This window comes from Hydra vulgaris, chromosome 08, assembly GCF_038396675.1.
Source record: "Hydra vulgaris chromosome 08, alternate assembly HydraT2T_AEP".
Lineage (NCBI taxonomy): Eukaryota > Metazoa > Cnidaria > Hydrozoa > Anthoathecata > Hydridae > Hydra > Hydra vulgaris.
This window is the reverse complement of record NC_088927.1, coordinates 64,793,963-64,819,298: the sequence shown is the minus strand read 5'-3', so window position 1 is coordinate 64,819,298 and position 25,336 is coordinate 64,793,963. Positions and strand designations below refer to the sequence as shown.

At 26.1% G+C, this 25,336-nt stretch overlaps 1 protein-coding gene across 1 annotated transcript in view; it reads right to left on the bottom strand.

The window, feature by feature from the left end:
* LOC101238025 (uncharacterized) overlaps positions 1 to 25,336 on the bottom strand; it is a 167,948-nt gene that overhangs the window by 46,132 nt on the left and 96,480 nt on the right. The window contains exons 20-22 of the mRNA XM_065804169.1: positions 18,000 to 18,218; positions 16,683 to 16,803; positions 8,700 to 8,862 (exon numbers count right to left, since the gene is read on the bottom strand). Coding sequence (XP_065660241.1) covers positions 8,700 to 8,862; positions 16,683 to 16,803; positions 18,000 to 18,218 — 503 coding nt within the window. The remainder of the gene's footprint in view (positions 1 to 8,699; positions 8,863 to 16,682; positions 16,804 to 17,999; positions 18,219 to 25,336) is intronic.

Genomic DNA, 25,336 nt, shown 5'->3' with positions numbered 1-25,336 from the left:
AGAGTTGGCAAAAAATCGCAGTCCCCAGATACTTTTTGGTGGCAGTTATTGCCAAATGCTACTCTTAATTCTAAGGGCTTTTTATGAGTGCATGTGTATATGTGTATGTTTACATACTTTTTGTACTTTGCATATTTGGTTTCTTAGGTTTGTTTGCTTTAAATAAATATTTATCTATTTGTGTGTATGTACATAGTATTATATGGGGCTTCCTTTGGCCTTGATGGCCTCTCTAATTTTGGGTCTCATTTGTTATTATAATATCTCATACACTCATTATAGCTTCTTTCAAGTCGCCTTAGCATCTAGATGCTCAGTCGCCAATTTTTCTGTCCTAAATATACCACAAATTTTCTCTTGGATTCAAGTCCGGACCAAGTGAGATGGCCAATCCAAAACATTGATGTTATTTGTATCAAAGTATACCTTCGTTATCTAATTTCCATGAAATTTGATCAACTTGAAATTTTTTTTGAACTGTATGATTGTTTTTTTTTGCAGCCAATTATATGCATTATTAGATCAATTGTGTAAAATTCAATAGGTTTGAGGAACAATTAATTCACCAATAAAAAAAAATTCTCAAAATAATACTTGATAAGACATCTAAAAAATAAAATTTAATATTTTAACAGACAACTCATTTTTTTGATGCAGTCTTTAAAATTACATATTTTTTAAGTGTATAATTATTGAAAAAGAGAAAGAGAGAGATCAACTTGGTCAACCCATCCAACAATCTTATTACAAAAATAGTGAAACTTTGAATCAGAAGTGTGCTCTAGATATTTGAAAATTGATATTTTTTGTAACCCTAAACCTATCATTCAATAATATTCGTGGTCTTCGAAGTAACTTTTCTTCTGTTGAGTCTTAACTCTTGAAAAGTTCACCAGATCTACTTGCACATTGTCTAATTTGAAATTCATTTGAGTTCAGCTGTCTCATCTTTGTCTTGATGGTTATCTTCCTAAAATTCATAGAGACTCCAATAGACACATGCTTGGCCTAGGCATTTACATTCATAAGAATTCACCAATTTGTCGGTTTGAATCAACAGACTATTCTTTTATGTGCATTTTTTTTTTTTTTTTAAACATCTTTGCTTAAAACAAGGCTGCAAGCAGCCACTAAATAAAGTTGGAAATTACTGAAAGAGAAAAGATGAAGATTGTAGAGCAAGATAACGAGCAACTAAAAGGATTGCAAATTATATGAATCAGGAAAGCAAGATAAAGAATAAGATGAAAGGAAGCGAATTCCAAAAAACTGATGTTCGAGGAAAATAACTAGACGAATAAGCGTTTTTGGAGCACTGAGGAACAGTTACAGAAAAAGGATGACACTTAATTAAATGACGAGTAACACGAAAATGAATTTTAGAAGATTGCACAAAAGACGCTAGCTCTTTAGAGCAGTGCCCATTATAGTATTTGTAGAAATGAGAAAGTGAAGCAACATTACCACGATGTGATAATGGTTGGAGGTTGGCTGCAAGAGCAGGTCCAACTATGTTTACAATAAGTTTTTGCAACTTGTCTAAAAGAGAAAGAGCATCATAAGAAGATCCCCCCAGATATGGCAACAGTGTTCCATACAAGGCCGGATTTGAGATTTATAGAGATAGAGAATAGAATCCGAAGTAAGAAAGTGACGAGCTCGATAAAAAGATGCAACCTTAGCAGATGCTTATTTTGCAACTGATTTGATATATGGTTTCCAAGAAAGATTGGAAGTAAGAGTTAATCCTAGAAGATGAAGAGTAGGTGACTCATCGAGTACATCATTGTTAATAAATATAGGAAGATCTAAATTATTGCGATAACGATTGGTTGAAAAAATTGAGTTTTATCTGAATTAAAGTTCGTCAGCCACTGTGAACCACATACTGTAGCAGAAGTGAAATACTTTTCAAGCTCAAATGCCCCCTCCAAGCAATCAGAGGGTGTTGGTTTCTTATCACGACAAGAATAAATGGTAGTATCATCAGCAAACAATGCCACCTTAGATGTGAGAATATCTGGAAGATTGTTAATGCAAATTAAAAAGAGTATAGGGCCAAGGATAGAACCTTGAGAAACCCCTGAAGTTACAGAATAAGAAAAAGAGTGCCGTCCATCGAGGACAACTTTTATGCTACGATTGGAAAGAAAGGATTCAATAATCTTAAAGATGTTGCCGGATACACTATAAGAAGAAGCTTATGGAGAAGACCAACATGCCAAACTTTAGAGCGATGGCCTTAACCTCTCCACCTTCATCTAATGCACGATAAAACCTATCAGTTATTACTGTTAGCAAATCAGCTGTAGAACGAGAAGATCGAAATCCATATTGATGGTTAGAAAGTAAGTTATTAGATTCAAGATGAGAAATTAAGTGTTTGTTAATTAAAGCTTCAAAAACCTTGCTTATGGTAGGAAGAAGACTTATGGGACGGTAGTTAGACAAATAAGATCGCTCTCCAGAATTTTTGAAGATAGGGATAACAGATGCCGCTTTCCAGCAGACTGGAAAACAAGACTCTGATAAGCACTTGTTGAACAGTTTTGAGAGTATAGACTACAGCTCCGGAGAACACTTCTGCAAGACAATAACAGGTGTGTTGTCCGGGCCACACGCTGTAGAAGAGTCTAGGCAGGAAATCACTTTAGATACAGAAGCTGGAGTGATATGAATGTCAAGCAATGGATCAACCTGTTTGTTGGCAATATCAGGTAGAACGCAACTAGTGGAATCAAGAGATGATATTGATGAAAAGTTTTTAGCAAACAATTCAGCTTTGTCTTTAGGTGAAGGGGACAAAGTCTGAACCATACAAGAGAGGTGGAATTAAAGATTTGCCCTTATTATTGATATTATTAAAAATTCACCAGAAGTCACGAGAGCCTAATTTTTGAGATGAGATACGAGATTTCATGACCTGAGAATAGCGGGTTTTGGCGTTAGACAAAACCTTTTTACAATTGTTTCTAGCAGTAATAAACAGAAAACTATTTTCTGGAGAATTGTTTTGCTGATAAATATGGAAGTAACGGTTTCGATTGGCAATCACAGCAGCACAGTGTGAGGAAAACCATGGAGAAGAGTGAGGCTTGACCTGGAATCGTCGAGAAGGAATAAAAGATTCCATGCCAGCCTGAATCCATGTAAAAAGCACATTTGTTGACAGGAAGACAAAAGATTTCTACCCAAGGGCCATCACAAAGAAAATCACGGAAAGAATCCCAGTCAACTTTACTGTTGTTGTAAGAGGTTTGATAATAGGGGGATTCAGGTGATGAAGAAGAATGAGATATAAGTTTTAGAGAGGTCAAACTGTGATCAGAACCACATAAGGGTGAATGTGGAGAAACTGAGCACTGACTAGGATCACAAACAAGACATAAGTCGAGTAGAGAAGGTAAATGATTAGGGTTGTCTGGAAAGCTTGAGTTGGAAAGTTGACTATTTAAGTTAGAGATTGAGAAAGGCAAAAGTTGTGGGCTTTAATGCCTGCAGAGGCACTAATACTAGAGCCAAGCCATTCAGAGTGGTGAGCATTAAAGTCACCGACAACAACTATATTAGCTGATGGATAAAGGAAGAGGGCTTGTTCAATATGATCACAGATAACGTCAAAAAGAGTGCAGTCTTGAGATGAAGGAGAGCGATATAGAACAAAGAGAAAGGCAATAGAGTGAAGTGATGCTAAACAAAAGCACATGTAGAATAGTCTGTGGATTCAAACCTAGTTTTACGACAAATGGGTGAATTCTTACGAATGTAAATGCCCAGGCCAAGCATGTAACGATTGAAGTCTTTACGAATTAAAGAAAGATAACAATCAACACGAAGATCACAAGATGAGACAGCCAAACTCAAATTAGTCTCACAAAGAGCATGTAGGTCTGGTGAACTTTGCAAGAGATAAGACTCAACAGAAGAAAAGTTACTTCGAAGACCACAAATATTAGTGAATGATAGGTTTAGAGAACTTGGTGATGATGATGGTTTTTTGTGTTTTATAGTTTTTGGTACTTTATTCATTTTCAAATTTGATTGAAGAACTTCACTCAAAGCATAGATAGTACTCAGAACACCGTTTAATAGCCCAAGCAATTGCCTCATTACTACTAATAAACCTTAAGCCGTAACAAAGGGCTACAAATGTGGCATCGGCAATGTACACCAAAAGTACAAACAGGGACACCATCCATGCGCAACATGGCACTGTTAATACTTTGATATTTTTCAGCTGTTGATGGAATCAGCCTCTCTGAGAGCTACCACAGAGTTTGGGAAACCTGACTACCAGCCGGCCTCAGGACCATAAAACTGAGATTTAAAGCTGTACCCTCATTAGTAGATAATAGAATGAGTTGCCTAGTCATAAAAACAGAGACACAAGCAAAACCCATGCATTGAGTCAAGAAGATCCAGTATTCAACATCCTAAACTGGAAACAATGTATTAAAAATACATCTGCGCCAGCCTAATAGATGAAGAAGGGGTGCGAGGCTGGTCAACAGATAGAATCTGTTTACCCCTTAAGTCTTTGCCTAGAAGGCCTTCTACAAAACAGTAGCCGGGTGCATTTACCATCTGCAAAAGATGAGTATTTTTATCGAGACACCATCTCTAGCCTTTACTCAACCAAGAGCCCCAAGGCAGGGGGTACTTTAAATCGGAGTTGGCATCTCCTAGCCTCAAAAGACGTATCATACAAGGCAGCAAGACATGAAGCAGATTGTACTGGGTTACATGTTACCAGTAGCAGGATAACCTGATCTGACCATATATACACAACCCTCAGAATTAGAAATATTTATATATGTATATATACAACCCTCGAATTAGAAATATATATATGTATATACATATATAAATATATATATATATATATACATATACATTTATATATATATATACATATATATATATATGTATATACATATATACATATATATATATATAAATATATATATATATATATATATATATATATATATATATATATATTATACATATATATATATATAGATATACATATATATATATATGTATATATGTATATATATATATATATATATATGTATACATATATATATATATATATATATATATATATATATATATATATATATATATATATATATATATATATATATATGCATATGTATATATATATTTATACAACCCTCAGAATTACAAAAAATGAAGTCGGGAAAAAACTGCCCACCTCAAACTGTAAGAGGTCGGGATCAGGTTGGCAAAAGTTATTTGACACAAAGGGGTTACCATAAAATATAGAAACAAGGTCAGCTATTTTTTGCCAACCCCAAACATTTTAAAGACGGTTAAGTTGACCCTAATTCCAAGGCCTGTATATATATATATATATATATATATATATATATATATATATATATATATATATATATATATATATATATATATATATATATATATATATATATATATATACATATATATATATATATACATGTATATATATATATATATGTATATATATATATATATATATATATATATATATATATATATATATATATATATATATATATATACATATATATACATATATATATATATATATATATATATATATATATACATACATATATTTATATACATACATATACATATATATTTATCACCACTTCATATATATATATAGATATATATATATATATATATATATATATATATATATATATATATATATATATATATATATATATATATATATATATATATATATATAGATATATATATAGAGAGAGAGATATATATATACATATATATTATATATACATATATATATATTATATATATATATATTATATATATATATTATATATATATATATTATATATAAATATTATATATAATATATATATATATATATTATATATTATATATTATATATATATATATATATATATATATATATATATATATATATACATATATATACATATATATATATATATATATATATATATATATATATATATACATACATATATTTATATACATACATATACATATATATTTATCACCACTTCATATATATATATAGATAGATATATATATATATATATATATATATATATATATATATATATATAGATATATATATAGAGAGAGAGATATATATATATACATATATATTATATATACATATATATATATTATATATATATATTATATATATATATATTATATATATATATATTATATATAAATATTATATATAATATATATATAATATTATATATTATATATTATATATATATATATATATATATATATATATATATATATATATACATATATTTATATACATACATAAACATATATATTTATCACCACTTGACTCTATCACCTTTGTTTTTGGATGGGGCATTTGAGCTTGAAAAGGATCTCACTTCTGCTACGCATTGGGGCACACAGTGGCTGGTGAACTTTTATTCAGATAAAACTCAATTTTTTTTAGCCAATCGTTATCACAATAATTTAGGTCTTTATTTATTTATGAACGGTAATGTACTCGCTGAGTCATCTACTCTTCATCTTCTTGGATTAACTCTTACATCCAATCTTTTTTTAAAACCATATATCAAATCCATTGCAAAATTAGCATCTGCTAAGGTTACATCTCTTTATCGTTCTTGATACTTTCTTACTCTGGATTCTATGCTTTATCTCTATAAATCTCAAATCTGCCAATGTATGGAATACTGTTGTTATATCTTGGGTGGATCTTCCAATGATGTCCTTTCACTTTTAGACAAGATGCAAAAACGCATTGAACGTTTTTGACGTAGCTGAGGCTGCTCTTGCAGCCATCCTTTAGCCATTATCACATCATCCTAATGTTGTTTCTCTTTCTCTCTTATACAAATACTATAATGGGCACTGCTCTATAGAGCTATCCTCTCTTGTGCCATCTAGCAAAATTCATTCTTGTGCTTCTCGTCATTCAACTCAATTAAATCTCATCCTTTTTTTTTTTTTTTGTAACTTCCAACTCTAATAATGGTTGCTTGTTGTTTTTTTATTTTTTATTTTTGTATTTTTTTTATTATGATTCACTCCTAACAAGGCTGCAAGCAACCAAGTTGGTAGTTATTAGAAAAAACGAATAGAGTTATAGAGCAAGAAAACGGTTAACAGAAGACTTAAAAAGTTAAAGGTTGTATGAGTCAGGAAAATATGAAGATGGGAGAGAGTTCCAAAGGGTTGAAGTGCGAGGAAAAAAGTTAGACAAATAAAAATTTTTAGAGCATGCAGGGACAGATACAGTAAAGGAATGAGACTTTGCTGAATGGCAAGTCAAGCAAGAATGTGTTTTAAATGATGGAACTAGAGATGATAGCTCCTTTGAGCAGCGGCCATGATAGTATTTGTAGAAAAAAGAAAAAGATGCAACTTTACGGCAATGGAAAAGAGGCTCAAGCTTGGCCGATAGACCAACTACATTTACATTGCGTTTTTGGAACTTGCCTAGAAGAGAAAGAGCATCATTAGAAGAACCAGCCCAAATATGATTACAGTATTCAATGTAGGGACAAATAAGAGATTTTTAGAGGTAGAAAATGGAATCAAGAGAGAGAGAATGGTGAGCACAATAATGAGAAGCAACCTAAGCAGATGCTAATTTAGCTATTGATTGAATATATGGTTTCCATGAAAGGTCAGTAGTAAATGGTAATCCAAGAAGATGTAAAGAAGAGAACTCAGTGAGAGGGTTGCCATTCATCAATATAGGAATGTCGACAGTACTGCAATAGTTGTTTGCAGTAAATAACTGAGTTTTGTTGGAGTTAAAATTTACAAGCCACTGTGAATCCCAATCAGTTACAGAAGTGAGATCAGATTCAAGATCGGCTGCCTGTTCAAAGCAATCAAAAAAAGACTTTTTGTTTTTAATTCTGAAATAAAAGAATGAAAGTAAATAAGATTAAAAATAACTTTTTATTGTTATAGTCATGGATTTAAAATGTATTATATAAAGATTTTTATACTTCAATATGGATACTTCCATTATGAATACCAATATTTTTGAATCTCTACTTATAGGAAGATCTGTTTGTAATGAAGAAGTCAAAATTAGTGGAACTTTTGCATTTTTGCAATAAAAAGATTCTTTATCAAAGCTTATTACATTTATCAATCTTTTCATTTGCCGATGTTCAAAGATCGCTATTGTGTAGTGTTTGGAGGTTTCACTCATACATTCAATAAAAAGTTTTAAACTGTTGGGTGGAGGGGAGGGGGATAACAATATACTAATTTTAAGGACCAATCTAATAAGTATTAAATTTTTAATGTTTTTTAATATATTTATTTAATATATGTTAAAGAATATTTGAAATTTCCCCAATATAAAAAAAGTTTAAAGTAATGTAAAAAAAAAGATTTGAAAATGAGTTTGAAAATTTTAAAGAGATAAAGTAGTTAAGCAAAAGTTTTTAGCCTGTGCTAAAGTTTTAATAAAAAAACTGTGCTATTTGTTATGTTACTGCCAGTAAAAACATGCATTTAAAAAGTAAAGTTCAATAAATTGAATTTCTAAAAGTTAAAACTTCTCCCTGAACTTATGCGCCTAACTTCCTCACTGTTATCATGCAATATTTAAATGAAGTTGAATAGGTATGTACTTAAAAAACCAACCATTATCTGATACTTACTTTATGTACCATCCTCCTCCACTGTTATCATGCCATATTCGAATGAAGTCTAAATCACCAAGTGTCCCTGGTGTTGTCATTATAAAAACATCACAGCTTGATCTTTGAAAACATTCTCTTTCTGGATCTTTTAAATGCCTCACTCCACTCTCAGTTACATCACCTTTACATGTTCATAAAAAGAATAAAAAATTACTAATATTATATTATTTGTGAAAATGTGTTTTCTTGCATTTTCATAAATAATATATTGTTAAAACAAACGCATTTTTAGCAATATTTTGCTGTAATGCTAAATATATTATTAAAAATGAATTTTTTTTTTAGATTTATGTTATTAACATTAAAAAGATATCTTTATTTACATTTAGGGTACAGTAAGAAAATAAAAAAATTGTTGCAGGGTATTATTAAACTCATTTAAATACTAACTAAACAATTAAAAGCATTTGATTGTAAAAGCTTTATTTAAACTTTTGGTGCATTTCTCATGCTGAATAGTTTAGATTTAATTAGCAAAATTCATATAAAATTTATTTAAATGTAGGTTTTTGTAACAACTTGGTTTTCTACTTCTGAATAAAAAACAGTTAATTTGTCTAAAAATATTATTTTCTAATGTTAAGAAATCAACAATAAAATTTATTTAGTTTTGCAAGTATTAAATTTTTTTTATATTTGATGCAGGTAATCTGCGGTGATTGAACTAGACTCAGAAAAATATGAAATATTTCTATTGAAAAAATTTTTTTTTACATAAAGGATAAATCTCTACTCCATACTGCAGTAAAAAAGAACTTTCCTTTTAACAGCCAAAACCAAAACTTCACCAAAATTTGCAAAGCACTAATATTTTAAAATATAAAATAATAAAAATTATTACATTCTAATAGAAAACCACAAAATACTCAACTGCACTATCAATGTGATAAATGCTGATAAAACTAAAGACACAACAAGTTGTTAAAATTGGTACTTATTAGATAAATAAACTAAAGCCGATAAAATATAGAAATATAAATAATATTATAAAAACAACAAAACCATACTAAGTTTAATGCAGCCATAGATACCTAGATCGAATGTTGCTGACCAATCAAAAAAACAGGTTTTAAATAAAATACAGCAACAACAAGGAAAACAATAAACAAAACCACTACAAGGTCAAACCTCAAAAACTATGTTGGGCATAAAAAAAAATTATAAATTAATAAAAAATGACAACCTAAAAACTAACATTTTTACATATATATACACATATTGCATGCATACATATATACATACATACACACATATACCAATGGTTGTCGAAATAAGTATTGAATGTTCTATTATAATAGAGTCAAATATTACTAGAAACCAGCATAATTTCTATCCCTGAACCATATCAAGCTAACCCAGTCATACTTCAAACTACTTATGATCTTATGATGGATTTAAAATTCATAGGTTTAATATGAGCTTCTGGTTCTAAAAGTTAGCTCAGACATGCTCCAGAAATTTCAGCAATTATGTATGTAACTGTATATATACTTTAATCATATTACTAGAAACCAGCATAAAAACTTTTTCCCTGAACCAATCCTGCTAACCCAGCCACACTTCAAATTACCTATGATATAATATGTTCCAGAAACAAACAAATTTTTTCATGGAAACAGCAATTATGTATGTAACCATAGTTCTGTTGCTTAGGTACACGCAAAAATATTTAGTAAAAAAAAAAGTTGTTGAATAAAATTTGGTAACAGGGGTACATAAATTAATAAAAATTATTAAATATAATTAAGCCAATCAAAATATACCTAAGCGAAAACATTAACTTTTACTACAATATATCTAAATATATTAATGTAATAATGTAATATATCTAAATATATTAATGTAATAATGTAATATATCTAAATATATTAATGTAATAATGTAATATATCTAAATATATTAATGTAATAATGTAATATATCTAAATATATTAATGTAATAATGTAATATATCTAAATATATTAATGTAATAATGTAATATATCTAAATATATTAATGTAATAATGTAATATATCTAAATATATTAATGTAATAATGTAATATATCTAAATATATTAATGTAATAATGTAATATATCTAAATATATTAATGTAATAATGTAATATATCAAAATATATTAATGTAATAATGTAATATATCTAAATATATTAATGTAATAATGTAATATATCTAAATATATTAATGTAATAATGTAATATATCTAAATATATTAATGTAATAATGTAATACATCTAAATATATTAATGTAATAATGTAATACATCTAAATATATTAATGTAATAATGTAATACATCTAAATATATTAATGTAATAATGTAATACATCTAAATATATTAATAATAATATGTAAATATATTAATGTATATCTGGAAAAGCATTCATTATATAATTAGCTCCCAAATATTGTTCTCTGATGTCTAAAAATTTAGTTACCTTTGCAATAATGGAAAATTCAAGCAACCTATCAAGATTTTTTTTTCTATTTGTTTTACATTATTACTTTAAATTCTCTAAAAACTTATTAAATTTTTTCTTCAAACATCAATGCTTTGAATTCTCTTAAAATTTGTTCCTAAATTTCAAGAAAATTCAAAGCATTAATGTTTGAGGAAAAAATTTAGCGCCTGCAGGGTCTGAGATACTAGAGCTAAGTTGATTGAATGAGTTAAAAGATACTAAACAGAATCATTATTATTATTATACTTATTGCCATTTAGTGCAATGAGCATCAAAGTCACCAATAACAATTTATTTGTTATTGGTTCAAAATGACTAGTCAATTTAATCAGAAACAATTTTTTGAGGTATGCAGTCTTGGGAAGTAGGAGAACAATAAATGACAAATAGTAAGGTTATTGAGTTGCTACATGAAAGTAAGGTTGGTAAGTTGCTACATGAAAGCAGATAAAAGAATAGTCAGAGAACCTGATTTTGCTACAAGTAGATGAACTTATACAATAGTGCCAAGGCTGAGAATGTAACTATTGGAGTCTTGTGAACAAAAGGGTAACAGTCATTAACATCAAAATCCAGTCTCACAAAGAGCCAGAAAGCCTGTTAGTCTCACAAAGAGCCAGTAAGCCTGGAAAATTTTGAAAACAGTAGAAATCAACAGTTACTTTAAAGAATGTTTGTAAAGATTAGACTGAAATAATTCGTTGATAATGATGGCTATTTTTGAACAATATTTATATGCATATTCATGTTAATAATAACAATATTTATGTTTATAATAACAATATTCATGTTTACAATAACTACAGAACTTAACTTGATCTGATGATTGATTGACTTAATCATTCATATGACAATCTAAGCAATATGGTTGCCTAATTTTTGATAATTAATCCAAATTCGAAACAAAAAGGTTCCTATTACCACAACAGTGCACACCAAAAACACTAAGAAGATGTCTACCATACACCATGTCATACTGTTAATACTCAATCTTAAAAAATATGACAAACTTAATATATTTCATAGATGTTGATGGAATCAACCTCTTTAAGGGTTACTACAGAGTACCACAGGGTTTAAGAAACCCGGTAATACCTTACCTAAACCTTTCTAATATCCAACCTCATAACCATTAAATTAAGTTTTGTAGCTTTGTCTATATTAGGAGGTAACAGAAAAAGTTGCATAGCTAATATTTAAGAGTGACAAGAAAATCCATTGTTCAACATCCAAAGCAGGAAACAATAAAACACAGGTTTACACCTATGCAAGCTTATCATTTTTGCTTAGCCTTAAAATATTTGCTCAGAAGTATTCTACAAGACAGCACCCTGATATAGGGGATATTTATTATAGTTAGAGTTAGTCACTTGCTTTTGATCATAATGAGCTTAATCTTAACCTGAAATAAATCATTATTTCAGGTCAGGATTATCTCAGTATTATAATGACTTTATTCATTATCTCAGTATTAAAATAACTTTAATCATTATCTCAGTATTATAATTACTTTAATCATTATCTCAGTATTATTATAACTTTAATCATTATCTCAGTATTATAATAACTTTTAATTATTATTAAAAATTATTATAATATTGACCAGGAAATTTTTTTGCACTTTTTTGGATATCGCACTATTCATGCACTAATTTAATTCAGTGTTCAGTGTTAATAGAAACTATTTATCTTATACAAAACTTGTAAATATTCTGATTTTGCATAACCTATGTTTTTTATCATTTTAAATGTACATATTTTTTTACTAAAAATATTTTTACTAAACACTGCATTTGTAAAATAAAAAAATTGAAGCAAGCAGTCAATTTGACTGGCTAACATCTAGAATTCATGATCAGTTGTTTTTTTTTGGGCAGTCAAAATTTTTATTTTTTTCTTTGTTTAAATTTTTATCTGAGTAATAGTTCTTCATGAATGAAACTAAGCAAACAAAAATAACTTAGTGCTTGAAAATTAAGGAACTTGTATTCTTTTTAAAATTATAATTTTAAATCAAATCATTTTAAACTTGCAATAACTAATGTTTATATTACCTGTCAATGTTAATTTGTGTAAAATAATGCTCACGCGCACAGATTTTTATTCAATTGTAAAAAAGAAATTTAAAAATATCCAAATAATTTAATGTTTCATTTTTTTTTAAATATTAAAGCAAGTTTTATACAATATTAAAAATATTTAAACTGAATACTTAATACTAAAAAGAAATCTTTTCATGAAATAGTATTGAAAAATGAAAATGACGTTTCATGATTTTATGTAAATTCAGTAATAAAAAAAAAAAAAATGTGCAAACACGCAATTAATAATTTTGAATTTATTTAAAAATAATTTATTTATTGCAAAGCATCTCATTAGTAGAAAATCTACGAAAAAAAAACAAGTGAAAAGATTAAATGATTAAAAAAAAAGTATTTTTGGAAAGTTGTAACAGAAAATGTTTTAAGTTACATACCATAATTTTAAATAACAATTTTATATCTCTGATTTTAATGAACTGAAATATCGAATATTTGTATAACTCTGTTTTAAAAACTGTTAAAATTAATTATTAATAATGCTATTAACACTCTAGCGCAGATACTATTTAAATTTAATACTTAATACTAAAAAGACAATCATTTTATGAAATACTACTACAAAAATTACTAGCGTTACATAAATCAAGATTTTACTAAATATTCATATTTTTAAGAATCCAATTATAGAAAATTTAGAAATTCCAAATATAGAAAGTTTATCTACAAATTATTCATATATTTAATAGATTTGCATCAAAAGCTTATGAGAGAATAAATAAAAAGATTTAATGAAAAAAAAAAGTTTTAGTATATTCATTTTCCAAATAACATCATGACTATTTGTAAAACCTTGTTTTTCAAAACTCTGATTTTTTTTCAAAATAACAATTTTAGTGATTTCAGACAGTCGTTGACCAGCTGTTATTTTCCACGCTGATCATTATATCAAACAAAATAACAATAAAATTTTTAAAAGTGGTTCATATCGTTTTAATAGAAAAAAAATTTATTTGCTTTAATTATCATCATCTTTTATCATCTTTTTATAATCTATCATCATCTTATATCATCTTTTTTTTTTAATTTAAAAAATTACTTCACTTATACAACACTTATTAAACAAAAACTTACCATATAAAACTACATATAACATATACGCATCTTTTTCTATATATATATATCATCATCTTTTATCATCTATATATATATATATATATAGAAAAAGATGCGTATATGTTATATGTAGTTTTATATGGTAAGTTTTTGTTGAATAAAAAAAAAAAAACTTACCATATAAAACTACATATAACATATACGCATCTTTTTCTATATATATATATATATATCATCATCTTTTATCATCTATATATATATATATATATAGAAAAAGATGCGTATATGTTATATGTAGTTTTATATGGTAAGTTTTTGTTGAATAAGTGTTGTATAAGTGAAGTTATTTTTTAAATTAAAAAAAAAAAGATGATATTAGATGATGATATATTATAAAAAGATTATATACATATATATATATATATATATATATAAATATATATATATATATATATATATATATATATATATATACATATATATATATATATATATATATATATATATATATATATATATATATATATATATATATATATATATATAGAAAAAGATGCGTATATGTTATATGTAGTTTTATGTATATTCGCACTTATGGCATTTTCCACTTATGCCAATTTGCACTTATGCCAATGTTTGTATATTTATTCGTTGCACTTATGTCAATTCGCACTTATGCCAGTTCGTACTTGTGCCGATTTCCACTTATGCCAATGTTTGCAAATTTGTTCTGTGCACTTATGCCAACTCGCATTTATGCCAGTTTACACTTGTGCCAGTTTTTGCAACTGCCTCGCCCCTTTGCCAGTTCGCATTTATGATAGTTCACACTTATGCCAATGTTTGTAAATTATTTTGGCGCACTTATGCCAATTTGCACTTATGCTAGTTTGCACTTGTGCCAGTTTTTGTAACTGCTTTGCAATTATGCCAGTTCGCACTTGTGCCAGTGTGCACTTATGAAATTCATGCTTATTCAGTCATCCCTTTTGTTCATATCCTCTTTTATTTTGATGTAATGAAAGAAATATTCTGCAGAAAAAATTCAAAAAAATTAGTTATTGGATGCATAAACTAAATTATTGCCAATAACTGTCCAAAGAAGGCCATTAACAATGAGACAAAAAATAATGGCAGATCTTATTTATGCACATTGATAAACAAATACATAGTAACAAAAACTCTAGTGTCCAATAACTGTCCCTGTCCAATAACTGTACAGTTTATCCTAAATACAATTTTAAATTGAACTTGTTATTTATTAATAAATAAAATATGTTACGTTTAGCATATATTTATTTAGACTTTGTTTTATATTACATTTTGTTCAGATACAAAAATTATGCAAAAACGTTTTATATATTTTATATAATAAATTTTTATTATAAATTTTTCCAGCATAAGTAAAGTATCAAAAAAATTCAACTCAAGTTTTTTATTTTTTGAATTAAATTAAAGCATTTTTTTTTTATGTATATATAAACATGTATATATATATATATATATATATATATATATATATATATATATATATATATATATATATATATATATACATATTTTATGTATACATATATACATGTATATATACATATATATATATATATATATATATATATATATATATATATATATATATAAATATATATATATATATATATATATATATATATATATATATATAGATATGTATATATATACATATATATATATATATATATATATATATATATATATATATATATATATATATATATATATATATAGATATGTATATATATATATATATATATATATATATATATATATATATATATATATATATATATATATGTATCTATACATGTATATGTAGATATGTATATATATTTACATATATATATATGTATATATATATATATATATATTTATATATATAACTTTTTTATATAAATATGTGTATATATACATCTATATATATATATATATATATATATATATATATATATATATATATATATATATATATATATATATATATATATATATATATATATATATATATAGATATGTATATATATATATATATATATTTATATATGTATATATAGATATGTATATATATTTACATATATATATATGTATATATATATATATATTTATATATATAACTTTTTTATATAAATATGTGTATATATATATATATATATATATATATATATATATATGTATATATATATATATAATATATATATATATATATATATATATATATATATATATATATATATATAGATAGATAGATAGATAGATATGTATATATATACATATATATAAATATACTATATACCAGTAACAGTGAAAAAGATGTTTGATTTGGTGCCAGCATTTCGTCGGTTACCAGTATTTACTACAATTTCATATAAATAATTATCTTCAGGCAAATTATCAAGAAGGGGACACACTCCAACCTAAAATATTTAAAATAAAGTATTTTTTTATAATAGACTAGTTTTCAAATAAAGACAAATACTTTTGTTTGTTTTTAAAAACAAAATAAAAATGGACAAGTAAGGAACAGTATAAAGCCTTTAACTAAGTCTTTCAAAACAAGTTGTTTTGCTAAAGAAAAATTTTTTTTGTTGCATTTAAAGCTAATTAATGACTATTTTGATAGCAAAATTTTATAGGAAAATGTGTTCATTGTGCTTTTGATTGTTAACACGTAACATTAGGAAATAAAAAAATGAAAAAAACTCTCAACCATCTTTATTTATGTTTGAGACCCCACAAAACTTTTTTAGTAATGACACAGGTATGTACAATCTACCACAAACTTATTGGCTTGTGCGTAATGAACCATAACGAGAAAATAAATATTTTAAAAACTTTGAGTTTTGCATTCATTAAAGAATTGGTAAAAAAAGGCAAATAAAAAATAGTTTTTAAAATTTTTTCTAATTATGAACCTCATTTACTGAATCCCACTTATAAGCTTGCCAGTCCAATAGTTGAGAGTAAATTTCAAACAAAAAACCCCTGTTCATTTTGTTGTCAAATGCAAAGATTTACAAAAATTGAGTGAGATAACAAAATGTTTCATGAGGTTTAGGTCCCTAATTTAATATGATAGGAATTAGATTGAATTAACAAAAATTGTTTGCGCTTATATGGTTTATACCATAACTTTAAAACTAAATACTAAAAAAAAAATACTAAAGTTGGCAGTAGAACTCATCATTTATTAAAATATCTTTTTTCATTTAGAAGTGAGAATGATGTAAAATTTACAATCCCCTCCTCAATAGAAACAGTGTGAAATGTTAAATATTTATTGCCTGTTATATTTAATGGAGTTTTAATTATTTCAAACATGCTTTAAATAATCTAGTTTTAACATTTGTATATCTACAATTATACATATATGTTAAATAAAATATCTTAACAGTAGTGTTTGTAACCAAAGTAACATAGATGTTTGCAACCAAAGTAACAGTGGTGCTTGTAACCAAAGTAACAGTGGTTTTGTAACCAAAGTAACAGTAGTTTGTAACCAAAGATATAAATCAAATTAGACTTTTAATTTAAATTCTTCCTATAATAATTATTCTAATAAAACTAAAAAGAAAAAAAAAACATAAAAAGTATAAACAAGATAAAAAATCACCTTTAATGCATCGCGTTTGTCTATTCTCCTGGCCAACAGTAAACCAATAATCCATAGCATAATGATAATTAAAACACTTGTAAGAAGAGTGTACCCTGTTTTTATCTTTGATATTGAGAGTTTAGGTAGTGGGTTTGGGGAAACAAAAAATCCACCAAATGCTGTCAAATGAGTACATTTACATTTGGTGACCAAAAAGCTTGTGTTATAATAATCAAGCTAAAATAATATCATTTTTTTCAATATATATATATATATATATATATATATATATATATATATAATATATATATATATATATATATATATATATATATATATATATATATATATATATATATATATTATATATATATATATATATTTAATACATATATATATATATTATATATATATATGTATCTACTATAGCATAAATAGATCAGCAGTTGCTTACTAGTTTTGCTTATCTTTAGAGCATTCAGTGTTTTCAGGAAGAAAAAAAAAAAAAAAAAGAATAATGAAAGAAAGGATTGCTGCACCATTCCAAACCCTCAGTTGATATAGTGGTACTCCTTTGTGGCAGCAGGCTATAACATGTTCAATGTATAAACTGAAACCCTGGCTATTTCAGTGTGATGTCAGACATGTTATCTAAACATTGCATCTATACATTTTTATATATAAATATATATATATATATATATATATATATATATATATATATATATATTTATATATATATATATATATATATATATATATTATTATTATTATTATTATCTGATTTATTTGCATTTAAGAAATTCAAAAAGGCAAAACATGTAATATCAAAATTACTCTTATGTAACACCAAAAAAAAAACAAGTTAAAATTTGTTGAAACATTTTTTTGCCTATAAACATTACTCGTTCCCATCATTTTAGTGTATTTTAAACTTTAAACTGATCTTCTTGCAACTAAACCAAAGTCATAATACGACCTTCTCATAATCGTTTTTGAACTAATAGTAATACCTCTTTATATAGCAAGCTAAATAATCTTGCATATGTTACGTGAAGCTCACTATTAACAACATTCTTTAAAATCTTTTATAATTTTTTGGCAATTACTGTGTATATATATACATATATACACAGATGTGTATATATATATATATATATATATATATATATATATATATATATATATATATATATATATATAAATATATATATATATATATATATATATATATATATATATATATATATATATATATATATATATAAATATATATATATATATATATATATATATATATATATATATATATATATATGTATATATATATATATATATATATATATATAAAATATATAAATATATATATATATATATATATATATATATATATATATATATACATATATATATATATATATATATATATATATATATATATATATATATATATATATATATATATATATATATATATATGTATACAAATATTATGAATATATATATATATAAAGATATAATAAGAAATACAAAAAGGTAATATCAAAATTACTCTTATGTAACACCGAAAAAAAAATCTAGTTAAAATAGTGTGCAATGGTGATGAACATTGTACTTTTTTAAATTTAATTTGAACAAAGACAAAGTGGACAAGTAAACAATATAATCAGGTATAGAATTCCATATCTTAATAATTTTTTCACAGTAGAAAAATCTTTGTGTATCATTTTTACATTTGATACATAAATTAAGTTTTTGGGCATGATATCTTGTAGTATAGTAAGAAGGAGCTAGTGTAAAAAACTCGGAAAAAGGTAGATTGAAAAGGTTGTGTATAATTGTATAGGTCATTACAAGAGAAAATTTTATTCTATGGCATTCAAGAAACTCTAGATTAAAGATAATTGAAAGAGTCTTAAAGTGCAATCTTTATAACGAATACAGCATCTTTTACAGACACTTCTAGTAAAAATTTTCTGAACCTTTTCTAAGTGACATATATCTTAAAATATGGGAATTTCACAGAGGTACAAGATTCTATAATAGGTTGAACAAAAACTTTATAGGCTTTGATCAGACGCTGGGGATTGTTATGGATAAAGGATCTTAAAAGTAAGTAGGAGCAAGAATGTGTTTTGCTTGCAATGAAAGAACAGTGATAAAAAAACTTAATATCCAAAAATACGACTATATACTCGTCAACCAGTGGATTAATAAGACATTTGCAACATGTTCATAGCATTAATATTAGGAAAACTTAATGAAAATCAAATGGCTGGTCCAAGTAACTGTGAGACAATCCCTTAAAAAGTGAGAAAGTCTTTTGCATCATTTTTTTTCTAAGAAACAGTCTTTAGCAGAAATAGTGGCTAGACTTGAGGCCATTGATGGATTTTCAATCCACGGAATATGCAAAAGTGAATTCATTCGTCAAGCATTACCTAAAAAACAATATCATCTCCCAGGTGAAGGTAAAAACGTTGTGATGAAACTAATTAATGAATATTGTACTATGGCAAAAAACTAACTTATTGATAAAACAATATTCCTATAATATTGTTTTAACAATAAGTTAGTTTTTTTAATGTAATACATAAACAAAAAGTGGAATTTAGTCTTATGTTTGATGAATGGACTAGTCTGTGCAATTGAAGATATTTGAATATCAATATTAGGTTAATTATTAATTTTGACCTGGTTCAAATTCTTGGAAGCTGTACAGCTGAAGTAACAATTGACCTAGTCAAAGCGAAAGTATTGAAAGTATTGCTAGATTGCCGGACAGATGGAACAGCATAGTGACAAGATTTTTAAAGGTGATTGACCTCAGTGAAAAAAAGCTTTAAATGACTTGAGCTCCCTGAGCTATTTAACAATATATCTTTTAGTTTTGAAAAATACTTTGAACGCTCTTCACCTGATCAAAATAGCTGTAGAGACATTGGGTAAACAGGATGCAAACTTCCTAACTACTGATGCAATTTAAAATTTTTTATTTGATTTCATGCATAAATATAATACAATAACAAAGAAGATGTTGTTATCTATGTTATATATAATTTATATATATATTTATATATATATATAGATATATATATATATATATATATATATATATATATATATATATATATATATATATATATATATATATATATATATATATATATATATATATATATATATATATATATAGATATATATATATATAGATATATATATATATATATATATATATATATACATTTTAAATGACGACATATTGTATGAGAGTTGAATAAATTTAATATATGAACATCAATAAATACGAATTCTCTCAACACTAATTTTTTTATTTTCCTAAGAAATTTTCGCTAGATTATTGATACTAACATCTTCAGCTTTAATTACAAATGATTAATTAAATTAAATTACAATCAAACGGTAATGTCACATTTTAATGGCTTCTTTTAATTTTCGCTTTAATTGGGCTTCTTTTATATTACATAGGTATAAAAAATATGGCGTCCAGAATTGCGTCTTTACATATTGACCATCATCTAAATTCATACCTCCATTTTTAGGTCGGCATTTATTGAACTGAATTTCGATTGCCTCTGGAACTTTTCTTTCAAATTTTTTGGGTTCTACTTTTAACGTCTTTACTTGATCCCATTTTATACCAAATGAACATTTAATTTTATGATGCCCAATAGCAGATTGTTCTAATTTTCTTCAAAAACATTTTTTTGGTGTTGTTTAGTTCTTGTTGCTATTTTCATTTTTGTTTCGCCAATGTATTTTTGTTCACGCTCGCATTCTATTAGGTATACTCCGGGATGGCTATTTGATGGTAGTTTTGTTTTGTTGTGTGAAGTTAGTAAAGATTTAAGATTTGCACTAGATTTAAAGACTGCCCTGTAACCTGCTTTCCTAAAGATTTTTCGAAGTTTTGGTGATAATATTGGGATCCACGGTAGTGATATAGTTGGCATGGTTGCTTCAGTGTTAGATAAAATTATTTCATTATTTGAGTGTCGTTTTTTTATAACAATATTTGCAAGGTTTTGTAATTTTTTCTTTTCATATTTATTTTCAGCAAACACATTTATTAGAAAATCGATTTCTTTATTTAAAAAATTTCAGAGCAAATTGATAAAGCTCAATGAATAAATTCTTTAAATATTCCTTCTAAGATTTTTGGAACGTGGTTTAAATTGGGCTTAACCTGAATATTTGTTATTGCTTTTTTTCGATGAATGTTAAAATCATAATTACCTTTTCGATTATTGGTTATTTGGTTGTCTAAAAAATTTAATCTTTTGTTTTCATCTTCCAATTCAATTGTATATTTGATGGCATGATGTTGGCTGTTTAATATTTGTTAAAAACGGATGGCATTATCTTTATTTGTAAATCTTGCGTGGCTATCATCTACATACCTGAAAAACGATTTTATTTCTAACGGTGGATTAGAATGAAGCACAATGTCGATTGCTCTATTTTCAAAAAACTGCAGGAAACCTTCCGCAAGTACTACCATGAGTGAAAGTCCTATTGGACCTGAATCTACAAGCTCATGAATTTCTTCATTCCATAAAAAATAACATTTATATAAACACAGTTCTATTAGTGATTTTATTTCTGAAACGCTTAGTTTTGTTAGTTTATTTAAATTTGGGAAGTGCTCTAACATACCAAGAAGAATTTTTGTAGCCTCTCCCAAAGGAATTGATGAATATAAATTGACAACATCATGAGATACCTGTATTTCATCGTTTGATATATTGCATAGTTTGACTGTTTTTACAAAAGTTGACGAATTTTTTAACTTTGTTATGTTTTTATCTAAAATTGGTTGAAATATATTTTCTACATATTGTGATATTCCATAACTTGGTGTCCCGATAGTTGAAACTACTAATCGCATAGGGTATGATTTTTCCGGTGTGCGCGCTTTAATTACACCATACATACGTGGCGGTAGTGGGTCGCTTGGGTAAAGACTTTTATATTCTTTTTTGGTAAATTGCTCTTTTTTATTCAATTTTGATAGGTAAGTTCTAATTTTAGTAGCAAATGTAATGGTAGGGCCCTCTTTAATTATCTTTGTTTTGCCAATCTCTTGACGAATTTTGTCAATGGCTTTGTTGTGTTCTATTCTAACAAAGCCTGCTCCTTTATCAAAAGAGTATATATCAATGTTTTTGTCCTCTTTTATTTGTTTTAATGCTTCCCTCTGTTTATAATTTAAATTACTTTTTTTTTGTGGTTTAAGCATTTTAAGTTGCCTCAACACGTTTCTGCGTAAGTCTTGTGAACTCTCAATTTTGTTGCTATACTCTAGTTTTAACGCAGTGGATTCTGTTACCGAAATAATGTGTAAATAGGGTATATTTTGTATAGTTGGAACAAATTTAGGTCCTAGTTCTTAAAGATTTCTGTGGTTTTCAGGTATTTCCGTTTCACATAGGTTTAACACGACATCTTTAAGAAATGCCTTTTTCTTTTGAATTTATATTTTTCAAGATATTAAATTTTTTGATCAGACAATATTTAGATTTAACAAACATTTTTTCTCGGGTTTTTTAAGTAACATTTTCGACATATTCATAATCATCCTGAGTTTTTTATATAAATAGTTTTGGATATCTTTTACAAATTTTATTTGATTAAAATAATGAGTTCTAGAATCGTTTTTAATGCATATTAGTAATTCAAAACAGCACGTTTTAGTTATGTCTCTTCCTCTTTTGTTATTTATTGGACATACAACTCGAAGCAATTTTGGTATTAATTTATGTTTTACACATTTTTGAAGAAAGATATATTGATTCTTCGATTTTGCCATATTTGTTTTTGCTTGTTGTAATTTTTTTGTTTCTTTATAAAGTTTAGCTCCGTATTCAGCTGTGAAATAAATTTTAAATGACAAATTGACAATTTGGAATTTTCCCAACAATAGTTTAATATGATGTAGAGAGTATTTCTTCTTTAATTTGCCTTTTAAGTCGCCTGTTAATTGTTACCTTGCTTTATAAACTTCACTTTTTGTGAAGTTTATAAAGCAAGTTAAGTGAAGTTTATAAAGCAAGATAAGTGAAGTTGTTGAAAGAAATAAAAAAAATAAAAAAAATCTACATAGTCTTATGATCAAAGTTTTAATTTTTTTTAAATGACGACATCTTATATGAGAGTTGAGTAAATTTAATATATGAACATCAATAAATACGAATTCTCTCAATACTAATTTTTTTATTTTTCTAAGAAATTTTCGCTAGATTATTGATACTAACATCTTCAGCTTTAATTACAAATGATTAATTAAATTAAATTACAATATATATACATATATATATACAGGGCTTGTGATGAAGCGGGCGCGATTGCGCTGTGCTCGTGAAACACCCCCGTAAACAGCATTTTTAAACCTTCTTGGTGCAATAAACAATAAAGTAAAAAATGTTTAACAGGTTTATACTACTCATTTATCCTTAGCTCGCTCAGCTTATAACGAGAGTATAAAATCATGCATCAAAAGTTTGGGACAGAAAAGCTTTTTATATACTGGTTTTTTTATAAAATATTTGTAATTAAATTTTTGAGGTAATGATAAAACCTATTGATTTAACTGTAAAACTGTGTCCTCCTTATACTTATATCCTTATACGAAGTACTTATATAAAATATAAGCATTACATCACTCACTTTCTGCATGTTCTATTTTGCTGTTTTGTCAGCATTTTTCCATTTTGCATTAACATAATGAATGAACAGTTTGAAGTCGTTACAGCTAATTTCAATAATGGAATGTTAACTATTTTAACCAAGTGCGCGTGGAAACGCAATGTGAATATAAAAATGTGCAAATGAAATGGGGATAGAAATTAGGAAATAACTATAAGAAAGTTAAAGCTTCTGAATATTTTAAATTTTGTAAAAACGTCAAGTAAGATTTATTTGATTTATTGTTAATAATATTCCACACATCGTTTATAATAAAAATAAATTTTCATAATGGAGATTTTTTTAAATTCATAATTGTATAAAGTATAGGTTTTTTATGAACTAGTATTTATCTTAAATTAATTAATAAGATTTCTGCTGTTTAGAATGTCTGCAATCAAGGATATTCCAAAAGAAAACAAAGTAATGTTGTCAACATTTATAAAATGGAAAGTTGAAGAGGCTTTAGAACTGAAATTACCAATGGAATAACATACGTTATTGAAATATACTGCAAAGTTAGTAAAAGAAATAGGGAAGCAGAATTACAAGGTTGTAAAGGCTTGATACAACAAGGTGCTTTACGGTTTATCGATGAGACAAACTTTGTGACAAACCACACAATTTCAAGACATTTAGAAAAAGCATGT